Consider the following 14,750-nt stretch of genomic DNA (forward strand, 5'->3'; position numbering starts at 1 on the left):
ACATGTGTCGACAGTGATAGTTCTCATTAAAATGTTTGTCTTTTATATCCAAAACTGTATAAATAATGCGGTTTTATTGCAACATGAGTAGTGTATAAGGATATAGCAATTATATGAAACGATGATTATGGTCATAACTATACTCTTGTTTGTGTAATATAAAATTATTTTGAAGGTGACAACTGTTTTGCTTAAACAACAAGTCTTTGGTGCTGTTTTACATGCTGATACCAATGATTTGCGGAAATTATCATCCTTCGTAAATTCATAGGGCCTTATTTGCACTACACTGGCAAGAAAATGGCCGAGATCCCTCTCGTATGCATGAAATTAAACTGTCATATAACTACACAACTGTATTAACTACACTAAGTATTAATGGCAGATTCTCATTTCCAGTCTTTAAAAATAATTTGCATAGCTCATAGCACTCCCATAACACATTTTCAGTGTAGTCTTCTAGATGAAAGCAATAAATTCTTTCTAGTGTGTGCTAGCACGCTCAGACATTGCAATAAATGTTTTCAAGTATACAATGACTATAACAGCACAAAAACAGGAATGTCTCTACTTTGGTAACAATTGCTAAAAATTAATATTATCAATGTACAAATAACTAATGCCTAGCATAAGATAGAAATTAACATGCACTGTTGCCATAAAACTGAGGGGTAACTGTTCGTCATCTTTCTTTGAGATTCAACTATAATGTGCAGTAGATCAACAGACAAGGACTGGATGCCAAGAGCTGCCTTGATGCTGGGTTTATTCTTTGAATGTATATTATTTTTCTCATATTCGTCTTCCTCATTAGATCCAGCTGCCCTTAAATTGAAAAATATTACCAAACACTGGATTTGCCAATTCACTGGATTTGCCAATTCACTGGATTCTTATTGAGAGGCAGAAATTAAATCCATGTCTACTCACTGCTTTACAGTAGTCTTTGTTTTCTTAGATCACTTCTAGTGGATAGTGTCCAATTCCTTCAAAAGGAAAAAGTCAATTTTTTCCACAATCCAGCCCAACTAATTTACACGTAATCACATTTGTCATGATTTCCTTGTGTTCTTAAGAGTGCATTCATCCACAGTGTACCAGTGCTACCAATTTAATAGTTATTTTCAATACCAATTATTGTTCTTATACAAAAGTGCAATGTGAGTACCATGTGAGATATTTTCTCTTTAATGAGGTATGTGAATCTCTATCTTTGGTTACCTCTTACACAGCTGCTATGAGATTTTTTGGCTGTTTGTCATACAAAACTTTAAATTCTTCTGTCCCTAGTAACATGATGATGAACTTCCTAATTAAAGAGACTTGGAAATATGAGATATATTATTGCAGCATTGGAAAGCAGGGATACATGAAGTCTAGTCTTATTTTCTATGCTGCAACAATGTCAATGAAACTATGTAGTTAAGCCGTATCAAAAGAAGTTCACATATCCACCTTATGCTTTGTATACTATAAGAAATTCCTTCTGTATGGATTGAAGATAGCCATTACGTTCAATGTCAAATGTTTTTGGACCCCTTTGAATCTGTAACATCAAATAGCATTACATATTTATAGGGTGATAAATACAAAATCAGATAGGGATAATGCAGGAGCAGGTTTAATAGTGAATAAAAAATCAGGATTGTGGATAAGTTACTATGAACAGCATAGTGAACACATTATTGTAGCCAAGATAGACATGAAGCCCACCCCTACCACAGTAGCACTGCTTCACAGATGACGAAGAAATTGAAGAAATGTATGATGAGATAAAAGAAATTATTCAGATAGCGAATGGAGACGAAAATTTAATAGTCATGGGGGACTGGAATTCGATAGTAGGAAAAGGAAGAGAAGGAAAAGTAGTAGGTGAATATGGAATGGGGGTAAGGAATCAAAGAGGAAGCCACCTGGTAGAATTTTGCACAGAGCATAACTTAATCATAGATAACACTTGGTTTAAGAATCATGAAAGAAGGTTGTATACGTGGAAGAAGCCTGGAGACACTCGAATGTTTCAGATAGATTATATAATGGTACGACAGAGATTTAGGAACCAGGTTTTACATTGTAAGCCATTTCCAGGGGGCAGATGTGGATTCTGATGACAATCTATTGGTTATGAACTGTAGATTAAAACTGAAGAAACTGCAAAAAGGTGGGAATAAGGAGACAGGACCTGGATAAACTGAAAGAACCAGAGGTTGTAGAGAGTTTCAGGGAGAGCGTTAGGGAACAATTGACAAGAATGGGGGAAAGAAATACAGTAGAAGAAGAATGGGTAGCTTTGGGAGATGAAATAGTGAAGGTAGCAGAGGATCAAGTAAGTAAAAAGAAGAGGGCTAATAGAAACCCTTGGGTAAAAGGAGATGTATTGAATTTAATTGATGAAAGGAGAAAATACAAAAATTCAGTAAATGGTTAAGGCAAAAAGGAATACAAACGTCTCAAAAATTAAATCAACAGGAAGTGCAAAATGGCTAAGTGGGGATGGCTAGAGGACAAATGTAACGATGTAGAGGCATATATCACTAGGGGTAAGATAGATACTGCCTACAGGAAAATTAAAGAGCCCTTTGGAGAAAAGAGGACCACTTGTATGAATATCAAGAGCTCAGATGGAAAACCAGTTATAAGTAATGAAGGGAAAGAAGAAAGGTGAAAGAAGTATATAGAGGGTCTATACAAGGGCGATGTACTTGAGGGCAATATTAAGGAAATGGAAGAGGACACATGTGAAGATGAAATGGGAGATATGATATTGTGTGAAAAATTTGACAGAGCACTGAAAGATCTAAGTCAAAACAAGGCCCCAGGAGCAGACAAAATTCCATTAGAATTACTGGTAGCCTTTGGAGAACCATCTGGTGGGTAAGATGTATGGCAGGCAGAATACCTTCAGACTTCAAGAAGAATATAATAATTCCAATCCCAGAGAAAGCAGGTGTTGGTCAGAAGTGAAAATTACTGATCTATCTGTTTGATAAGCCACAGCTACAAAATACTAACGTGAATTCTTTACAGACGAATGGAAAAGCTGGTAGAAGCCTACCTCGGGAAAGATCAGTTTGGATGCCATAGAATTGTTGGAACATGTGAGGCAATACTGACCCTATGATGTATCTTAGAAGGTAGATTAAGGAAAGGCAAACCTACATTTCTAGCATTTGTGGACTTAGAGAAAGCTATTGACAATGTTGACTGGAACACTCTCTTTCACATTCTGAAGGTGGCCGGGGGGAAATACAGGGATCGAAAGGCTATTTATAATTTGTAAGGAAACCAGGTGGCAGTTATAAGTGTCGAGGGGCATGAAAGGGCAGCAGTGGTTGGGAAGGGAGTGAGAAAGGGTTGTAGCCTATCCCCGATGTTATTCAATCTATACATTGAGCAAGCCGTAAAGGAAACAAAAGAAAAATTTGGAGTAGGAGTTAAAATCCATGGAGAAGAAATAATAACTTTGAGGTCTGCCAACTACATTGAAATTTTGTGAGAGACAGCAAAGAACCTGGAAGAGCAGTTGAATGGAATGGACAGTGTCTTGGAAGGAGGCTATAAGATGAACATCAACAAAATCAAAACGATGATAATGGAATGTAGTCTAACTAAATCAGGTGATGCTGAGGGAATTAGATTAGGAAATGAGACACCTGAAGTAGTAGATGAGTTTTGCTATTTGGGAGCAAAATAACTGATGATGGTCACAGTAGGGGGGATATAAAATGTAGATGGGCAATGGCAAGAAAAGAGTTTCTGAAGAAGAGAAATTTGTTAACATCGAGTATAGATTTAAGTGTCAGGAAGTCATTTCTGAAAGTATTTGTATGGAGTGTAGCCATGTACGGATGTGATGCATTAGACAAGAAGAGAATAGAAGCTTTTGAAATGTGGTGCTACAGAAGAATGTTGAAGATGAGATAGGTCGATCATGTAACCAATGAGGTGGTACTGAATATAACTGGGGTGAAGAGGAATTTGATGCACAGCCATACTAGAAGAAGGGATCGGTTGGTAGGATATGTTTGAGGCATCAAGGGATCACCAATTTAATATTGGCAGGCAGCTTGGAGAGTAAAAACCGTAGAGGGAGACCGAGAGATGAATACACTAAACAGATTCAGAAGGATGTAGGGTGCAGTAGTTACCTGGAAATGAAGAAGCTTGCACAGGATAAAGTAGTATGGAGAGCTGCATCAAACTAGTCTCTGGACAGAAGACAAAAACAACAACAACATGAAATAAATTACAGATCTTTACAATCCTTTTTGTAAGTAATCTATATTTACAAGCTCCCCTCCCCCTTCCCTCCCTGTGGCTGGCTTAATATCATTGTGGCAGAAGAGCTAAGTTAGATATGAGTGTTGATCCATCATTAAAATTGGTGTAAAGAAACGATCATTATGAGGTAGCAAGTTAGTATAATCTTTCAAATTTCAACTAAGTCTTATGCCCATGCCACTAGTTTTACTCTGTCTGACGTGCAAGGGACACAGTAAAAGAAATGTGCCCTGTGCATATGCACAATACGAGTAACCAAGTTCTGATGAAAAAACTTCAGCCATTTCACTGTTTGTATGGTTTGTGGGCCAATCTTTATAGTTCAGGATTAAGTGTTGGCACAAGCTTGAGTGCCAACAAGCCACTGCAGCTTCTCCTGGTGCATGTGTAGCAAACAGTGTGCTTTTGTAACTCTCACATTTTTAGCATTGGCCCTTCCATTATAAGTTCTAATACTGGTATCCGATATTAAGTGCTTACTTTTGAGACAAGAATGGTTCAAATGAATGCACTGTGAGTGAAGGCTTCAGACATTTTTAATTCAGCTTCATATCATGAAAAAAGTTCAAGGGTACTGGCAAATGGAGTAAAATTTTTTTTTCGTTGTAGTCCAACAGGGAGAAGTCCCCAGGGGTGGGACTGACTTTTTGAAATACTCTATACAGTTGTGTAGGTTAAGATTTTGCGGGGATCACATTCTGCAGCCATTCATCATGATGAGCCATTGTTTGCAAGTAATCAACAAGAACGAACTTTGCAATTTCATTTCATGAACTTGAGCTTTAAAAATAGCAGTGGTACGCACATTGTCAATGTAGCGTAATGGATAGCGTAATGGATAAGGTGCATTCCCCATATGCAGTAGGTTCAAATCTCATCAGGTGCATTGAGATTTTTTTTTTAGCTTTCACCGAAATGTTTTTTGTCATTATTTCTATTCAAGTAATTGATTTAAATGTTTTTTTTTTCCCTCCTAACCCTTGTTCATGTCATTTTAATCATCATATTAACTTTTCAATTCCTGCTCATTGCTTCTTCCTTTCATTTAGAATTTTGTTCACATGATTTTAATTATTGTTGTGTATTAACTTCAATTAAATTTCTTCTGTTTCACCATCTTATATTTTCATCCATATTCTTGCATTCATTATTTCTGTTCCTCATTTTCCTTAAATTTTGTTTTACTTGTAATACTTTCATTTTGTTTTACTTAAATGCCCTCTTTCCTTTAAATCTTCATCTGCATTATTTTCTCTATAGCGTAACAAGAATTTATCTTTTAAATGTTTGTATGGCAATAAATATCCAAAAAATGTAAATCTTGTAATGAAAAATACATTTTTGACACGACTGTATCAGCAATATAAATACATTACTTTTTCTTTTGTTTTTAACTGACAGATTGATATTTTCAAATGTTTAAATATTATGACAGATAAGTAAAAATAATTAAATACATATGCACATAGATTCCAAATGGAAAAAGCATAAAAGAAAGAAAAAATGAGAGCAAATCATTAAGTTAAATCAATGATAAAAATGCCATCTCAAAGCATTAGCAATAAAAAATTATATTTAAACCAAATAACTGAATGAAAATAATGATCAAAATCATTTCAATAAGGATTAAAAAATTTCAAACCACCTGAGGGAATTCAAACCCACAATCTTCTGTATAGGAGAAAAGCACGTTAATCATTACACTATGCCTTAAGTCTGTTCAAAGACACCTATTTTTAAAGCTCTAGAGGATCACGGGAAATCATAATTTTTTTTTCACTGGTTATTCACAAATGAGGGTCCACTAAGGTGAATGGTTGCAGGGTGCGATCTTGTACCTTAACCTACATCGACATATAGATGGTTTCTAAAAATCGAATCTACCCCTGGGGACCAGTCAAGCAGACACACAGCCACAGAAACCAATAAATGTCACTGCTCGATATGAATATAGTGTAACATTAGTTTATAATGTTCTGCAAACAATTAACAACAAACATTTCACTCATACTGTAGCATGTGTGTCTTCTGCTTTACAAATGTAGATGGGTTTCTGCCAAATACTAAGTTGTGCAGTACAGCACCCAGCTTTCAATTCTTAGAACAAATACATGCAATAGTCATTGATAATGAACTAATAATTTCTTGTATTATCCAGGACATCAATTACATAACTTGTATGAAAATTTCCTTTCCCTAAAAAAAAATAATAATGACCTTTCATTGAAATGGAATCAACAGGTTACACTCTGAAGATTGACAAAATACCTGTTCTAGACTTCTGTGTAACATTGTACTGTACTTACTAGATTAGGATGAGCAACTGAACAGTCCTCTATTACAGAAAATTATACAGTTATGCTGGTAAATGTCATTGTTTAACTGTATACATTTTTCCCATTAATATCAACAGAAATCATGATGCACATTAGCAGATACACATTTATCTTACATGTGGCAAATAGGTGACTATTACATAAACTGTTAATGAGTTACCTATTGTATCATAGGCATTCTATATAGTGATGATCAATAAAGAATCATCTGGCTGAAGAAACCGCAAACGAATATAAAGGTCAGCCTAAAATTTTTGTTTCAGAATTACTGAACCATGAAAATCAAAGTGACAATTCACATAATTTTTTTGTGCTATATGTACACCACATATAAAACTTTCTTGATTTTATGAATTCTGTATCAAAATACTTCTGAAAAAATTAAACATTATCAAGTCACTTGTACACACTTATACACTGATAACACATTTTTGTATGTAATCTACAAAATATATACAAATGCAATCACCAGATTAGCATAATACTGATCATTTTACTCACATCATTTAAGTGCTACTTTATGATGTAGCACATGTCAAAACAAGCTCTGCAAAATGTTTTATTGGTGAAAAACATTTTCTTGCATATTGAAGGATAGACATAACAGATACTGATATCACATCACAGACAAGTGATGACTCCGCTTAGAAAGGAGTTCATCATTTTACATTTTTTTAACCTTATAGCTTTGGTATATGGTATTCATGTATCAACGGTTTAAAAGCTTCACTTGATTATCTATATACAGGTGAATTTGAATGCGAAAGCAACATAGTTTTGTATTAGGAACAAGTACGATTAATAATATGAATGTGTGTGTTATCTGAAGTGAAAGAAACAGTGCCTCAGAAAACAGTAAAGTTGTGTACCACCAGTCATATAATCATCCTGACCAATATGAAAATAGCTTTACGTGCAAAGCTGAAATTTACAGTGACTGGACGTAAATGCACAATTATATAAATTAAGTTCTAAATGCAGATAAAACAATTCTTTGTGTAATTAGATATTGAAGTAACACAGTTGGAAAAAAAGAAGTAAATGAAATACCAAAATTTAGGAAACAAAACTTCTTTCTTCAAGAGAAAGTGATGAAGAGGCAACAGTGTGGGAAACAGTAAGAGAATACCAATGTAGGACAATAATAAAATGTTAAAGCTGTTTTTCAAGCCAAACTGTGGCATATCAAGTATGAAAATTCTGTGATATTAAGCAACACTTACCACACACTCAGTTATTTAATTTTTATCATCTTCATTTTTTTTTCTCAGAAGTCCACATAATTTGCAATATCCAAGATTGGTTTTCAATCCTAACAATGCTGGATCAAATTTCTAGGTATTTATAATTATTCATTAAACTTTTTTTCAGGATTTGGATAATTTTATGTCAGTATTTCATTTTACTACATACCAAATCTACCCCCCTTGTCTGGTAAAAGAAAAATCTTATGGTGCCAATCCTTTAGAATCCACTGACTTTCCTGTTTTTCTTTCTCTGTTACTGCATGTGTTAATTTCATAAGTAGAACCATACTTTTTATCAGTGTATAATATAGATTGTTTGTATAAAAAATAAATTAAATTAACACACTGTACAACTGCATTCTCTTGTCTAATAAATATGCCATGAGAAGTGGCAACTAGTAAAGTACACTTATTTACTAATCAAAGGAAACATTAACAATGCAGTGCTGCTGTTCAAGCATATATTGCAATTAAAAATGTGGAAATACTTATGTTTAACAAATGAACAGATCTGTATCTCTTTGGTTGGTTGCAGTCAATATGAGAGGTCACATCGTGTATGTTTGTCAGTGCAAACTGTGACAGTGCTTATCAATTTCTTTTTTTCATTCTTCTAACTATTAAAACCTACTCTATATATAGCCTGTTACCTCCAATAAAAATAATATGGAAACAAATGTCCAATGTCCAGAGTATTTTCCAGATTCACAATCAAACTAATTATGAACTTACTTTAGCTGAGTTAAACTCTTGAACAATAATGCAATGCTGAGTATCTAGCACCATTTTATCTCAGTTTGTACATATTACATAATAATGCTAATTAAACAAGCAAAGTAACTGCTTGTGACAGTAATGTCTCAACTTTTAGGCAGTTGTAAAAAATAAAAATTACAATGTGCAAAATGAATACTTTCCCTAAATCCCCACTACCGTCATGTATACACTGAGGGGGCAAAGAGAACAGTGGGAAACCAACTATTCAGATACTGTTTGGGCAAGAAATAGCAGCTCACACAAATATACATATACACCAATTAACTTAAATAACATTCACTGATACTGTTGGTTTCATTTCTTCCTGGGTTGATTAATGCGGTAGCTTACATGCACCAATGACACTCCTAAAAAAATTCTATCTTCAATGCTCTGAGCCAATATGTTCCCACAAAAGATGTAACGAGTGATATCATGAAAACAATCTTAATGCTCTACTTCTTCAGTCACAATTTTTTGTTGAAATGAAATGATCGTATGGCATTTATTGGCCGGGATATCTCCTTCGGGATTCGGCCGCCGTGTTGTAAGTCTTTTTAGTTGACGCCACTTCACCGACTTGCATGTTAATGATGATGAAAATGATGATGATGGACACACAACACCCAGTCCCCTGCCGGGAATCAAAGCCGGGCCCCATCGCGTGATAGGCACTAACGCTACCACTGCGCTACGGAGGCGGACCAATTTTTTGTTGTTGTTGATGTGTGTTGACAAAATAATTATTGTACCACATTACCATACCTATATAAATTAATTTACAAATAACAGAGCTGCATGAAACTTCTTTTTAAAATGCAACCACAGCACAAAAACCAGGTATTGGGCATATGTGGCCAAAGCAAAATTGATATATACATCTCGGTTATACACTTGTGACAAGTTAAAATGATGTGCAAGGCCAGTGTCCATGCCTCTAGTGGACAAACAATTCCACTGTAAAAGCATGTCTTCTACAGGCTCAAAGGTCCAGCACACAATTTTAACTAGCCAAATACACACCGCTGAGTTTACTCCACTAAGGAGTAGATACCTCTCATCTCAGATATCTGACAAGGAACACTGCATAACTAAAACACTTCACAAAGAAACTTTGTGACAGTTAACGGTACACTTTTGTATCAACAAATAAGATAACTCAGTAGCAGGTAACAGAATGCAGAGGAAGAAGATTCAGACGCTCACAGTCCATTGTTATATTGCATTAGACAAAGCTGTAAGTATTTTCTACAGCACGTCCAGCACCAACTGATCCACCAGATCCACTTTGTCTTTCCTGCTGCAAGTTCTCTAATGATTCTGTTCTTGTTCGAACTGATCCTCCATATGTTATCACCTGGAAAGAATAAACTTATGAAACATATCTGCATGTGATTGAAAGAGTTCATTTAGTTAAGCAGGAAAAAAAATTACAAAAATAAAAAAAAAATATAAAAATACTGACAGTTTCAAATGCCTCAGAGAATTATTAATTTCCACATTACTCATATCTAGGTTTTCTGTTGTTTCCCAAAACAACTCTATGTTGAGGTGATACCTTTCGTATGCCACTCTCTATCTCTAGACTTTTTTGCCACTGATGTTACAAGAAGACAGCGCTACACAAATGCTGAGCAATAGTCAACACATTCACAATATGACACAAAGGCCTAGCATTCTTTTCAGTACATCACATGATTCCGTAGCTCATGAGGTGACTTCTGCAATGTATACAATGAGATGCAATCTGTAAGACATCTATGTTCAAACCGAGATTTAAGGTGCAAATCAACTGAAATTTTTAATTTACGCTAAATAACCTTCATTTTACAAATATTTACGGTTGTTTAAATACTTCTTATTTTGTTTGCTGCACTAAATACAGCCTGCCATATTCTACTTTTTATCACACAAAATTGCATCCTTCTGTGTCATTTTTTAAACAGTACATTTAAACGAACTGTCAGAGAAATGGATTACATATGAAAAATTATAATACCTCTATAACAAGTAAATTTTCACATAAAACTAAATTCCAGGATTTAAACTTCCATGCAAAAATTATACTCGACCGGTAAAAAAACAAAGTCTGCAAAACTAACATTCAGTGCTGGGAGAAAGAGAAATGTCCCCATATCATTGTCCTGAAGTTCTTCCTCTGTTTGATCCTCCACCCACAAAACTGTGATCACTGGCTATTGTAAAATCGTGGTCTTTTTCGTATATTTCTTTATCTGTATCACTGACATCTTCCTCCATCCACCAACTACCAATTCCATCAATCTTAGGATCATTAAAATTGACACGTTTCTGCAAATGCATTTTCTACTATGCTGAAGAAAACAGATACAAAGATCATGAGGCACTGTCTTGCAGACCTGAATGTGTGTCAATAGTACACAAAGGTGATAATACAACCAACAGCGAAACATGGTAGGGTTGGTGATTTTAGGAGAGTATGGGGGTAGGGGACATGTATAGAGCATAAACAAAGAAGGTGATAATACAACAGAGAGCGAAACATTGTAGCGTTGGTGATATAAGGAGAGTATAGGGGTACGAGGTGGATTTTCTCAGTTATTTCTGAATATATTTTTATTCTTATTTTTATGATATAGTTGTGCTGTTTCAAATTACTTGAAGGATATTTACTGACAGTGAAAACAAAATATGAAAAATAATGAGGAACTCCAAAAGTGACTGAGTAAGTTGAATACTGTGTTACTTTCAAAGTTTTGTCACTCATAGAAGGGAGACACAGTAACTGATGATTCTATTTTTGTTTTAGTTTTAGTTGTCATTTAAATATCACTAGTTACACAGTTCTGTTGAAAGTAAATGTGGAAGGTTGGGTCACTATTCTGTCACACTGAAGCTAGTATGATTATATTGGAAAATTCTGTGTGGAATACAAACAGTGTAATACATGCAAATAACCACTTGGTGTACAATGGCAGCACAGAGTAGTAGATGGGGCTATAAACAAGAATTGCAACTTGATGGCTGGTTTTGGAGATTTTTTATTTTGTTGTGAGCACGTACACACAAACTGCATTGATCTGAAACAGTGTCAAGACAATGAAGCAATGTGTGTAGGCACCCTTAAAAAGAATGCACATTTGTTTGGAAGCACTCAACACTTTCACTATACAGTAATGGTTATGTTTAGTCATTAAGTCAGTACATCTTACGTATCAGTGCAAATTACTTAAACATGAACTAAACATGAAATAACATTCCTGCATCAATGGGAATCAATTCTGAAACGGTAAACAGGTCACTTTCTCAATCAAATGTAAACCTCTTGTCTTAATTGTCAAACAATTTGTTTTAATGGAAAACAAATATGAAAACATTTGCTGTATTTTTTAGATTTTTCATTGTGATTAAAAACAGAATCAGTTACCCACTGCTATTATTGCTGTGAAAAAAAAATCATCAATTAACTATGATCAGGTAATAATTATCTAATATCTAGAACACTTACAAATTTCTGCAGAAACGCTCAGGCCAAATATCAATACACATTTTTGGTACATCTATACCGGATCTTTTTCTCTTCCAAGTAAAATTGTAATGACTTTGTAAAAATTAATAATATCAATATTGAATGTTGTTTAAGTCACACTTTCTTTGCCATGTAAAATATCACAACATAAAATTCAGACTAATGAACTTTCAAGAAATTTGCTTCATGAACTTTGTACAATTCCATAATGAAGCATGCAATGTACATGCAACATTAGGGGAGGAAGAGCAGAAAATATACACACGCACACACAAAAGCACAGCTATTTTGCCACAAATTTAATTTTCTTTTTCAATAGCAACACATCAGCAGAAGCTAATTTCAACTACGTTCAGATACGTCTACAGTTTTACTGCAAACATCATGAAAGCACAACTCTGAAAGCCATTTTAACTTGACAGCTAGCTTTGACAGCTTTCACGGGAAAAATTCAAGGCAACAAGTGAAGCTCAGATATAGGTAATCCATCAGAATTGTTCTACAGTTGTGTATGCTCATTGTGAAGAAAATATAATCAATGTTATCTGCACAACTGTGATGTTACAATTGTACTGAAACACTGTAATTCCAAATATCTATGACAATGACACTCTCTCAGCACTTTGAAGTATGGTGAAGCAATGGTAAATTAATAAGCTGTTTTTGATATTTATATTCTAGCTTCTTAAAAGAAGTGGAAAGCAATAATTCTCATATTAAACCTAATTATTTACTTAGTTGGGGCATATACTATGTGGCCAAAAGTTCCCGGACACGCACTGCTGTTTGTTTAAAACACTTCAACCCCGTAGTTAATTGCATGTAGGCTCTCTTTCACCTGCTACTGCAATACTTAACTTTGTGGGATGCTGCCCTCTAATACATCATCAAACATAGTATTTGGTGATTTTTCAGATTTCTGGAAAACTGTTCTGACATGCAATTGACTCTCTCACTCATTTGAAATATTTTTGATGGATTCAGCAATGGTCCTTTGAGGTGCTATACACAATAACTAAAAATTTCTTATTCCATGCTATTATCAAAATATGTGAAGCTTGCTTTCATAAGCAACTGCTTTCATTTTGCCACTGACTAAAACATGCTCAATAGCCCAAGCCAAGAAGAGCAGCCCCAAACCAAATTTCACTACTATCACAACACAATCACTTAAAAGCCATTTTTCAGGTACCAGTAAGATGTACAAATTAGAGTGCCATATCTCTTCATAAAGTATCCATTTACTACATGTGATAGCACTACCTGCAGCAACTTAAGAGGAGTAACATTTTAAATCTTATGATTAGTGGTTACTTGCCAGTAGCATCTGCAAGAAAACTGGATCCCATAACCACTCAAATAATAATTCTGTCACTGGTCTCTGAAACTGAACTGTAACAGAAGTTCTTAGCAATAGGTGATAGAGAGGTCTGACAATTGGCTCTTAGAGTGCAATTTAACTCTTCAGTCCTTATCAGCTAGTTTTAAAGGCTTACAGTACTGATGACTGGGTTCATTGTTTCCTTAATGCTGTTACTGTTAAATAACACGGCTAACAGTGGAGCCGGCCACCTGGTAATCCTCTCTAACAGAATTTCTAAACTTGCGGGTGCCAGTCTGTTCTTTGGCTCATTCACATAGAAGACATATCTCTGATGTTAACACATCATGCTTTCACATATATATCTTAATCTGGTTTCACAAAGACCACATTTAATGGGATGCTTGAACACTTTTGGCCACATAGTGTTCAAATGTTCCAGCTACCAAACTATACCCTTCTCTTGATAACATTTTTTAAACTTACATTAGTCAATTAATCAAGTCTAACTTATTCCATGTTTGGAAATAATCTTTACTCACTTTATAATTTCTCTGGCAGTTTGACTTGAGTGCTGAAGGCCCCCTTCACTCAAACCTACGAATGTAGTTTTAAATACAATTAGACATAAAAGAAGCTGTTATGCAAGTAATTTTTTACTTATTACTTTTTGCCAAATAGCTATGCACTTACTATTAGTTGGACATATTAGTGATATCAAATATTTATTTCCCAGTGCCTTGTGATTTACAGCAACAAATATCAGTAAGCACTTTCTAGCTTTTTAACCTGATGACTTTATGGCTGAAAAGTGCCCAAAAAGAAAACAATACAACCAGCAGCCATATCTCTTATATTTCTTTTTACAGACTGGTTAGTCTGGCTCACATTAATTTTATTCTGACACTATCTTCTTAACAAACTAAAGATCAAACTCCATAGCCAGTTGCATTGTTTTCTCCCCTCTTCAACATCTGATAACAATTTTGAGTGTGAAGTGAGCAGGAGTAGCTTTATTTTGCCACAGTACCCATTGCTTCATTCCAAAACAATGCATTACAGCCACTGGTGTAACTTCTAAAGAGGAATGCTTCATAAACGTAAAAGACCTTAATCGATTTTTATAAACAAAATGACACCTTAAAACAATGCCCTGCTGATAATGAAGAATGGGAACCTACAAAACTATGGAGGTGCAATAGTTTTAGACACAATACATTTACTTAACTTTTTGCCACAGCAATTAAAAGCAAAGAAAATAATAGTAATAATAATAATAATAATAATAATAATAATAATAA

The 14,750-nt window shown here is 34.7% G+C and overlaps 1 protein-coding gene across 1 annotated transcript in view; it reads right to left on the minus strand.

The window, feature by feature from the left end:
* Positions 1 to 8,318: 8,318 nt before the first annotated feature.
* Positions 8,319 to 14,750, minus strand: part of LOC126418543 (SH2B adapter protein 2) — a 100,913-nt gene continuing 94,481 nt past the window's right edge. Inside the window, exons 7-8 of the mRNA XM_050085358.1 lie at positions 13,992 to 14,046; positions 8,319 to 9,977 (exon numbers count right to left, since the gene is read on the minus strand). Of these exons, the coding sequence (XP_049941315.1) occupies positions 14,041 to 14,046 (6 nt within the window). The 3' untranslated portion in view covers positions 8,319 to 9,977; positions 13,992 to 14,040. The remainder of the gene's footprint in view (positions 9,978 to 13,991; positions 14,047 to 14,750) is intronic.

The sequence above is a fragment of the Schistocerca serialis genome, chromosome 9 (assembly GCF_023864345.2).
Source record: "Schistocerca serialis cubense isolate TAMUIC-IGC-003099 chromosome 9, iqSchSeri2.2, whole genome shotgun sequence".
NCBI classification, from domain to species: domain Eukaryota; kingdom Metazoa; phylum Arthropoda; class Insecta; order Orthoptera; family Acrididae; genus Schistocerca; species Schistocerca serialis.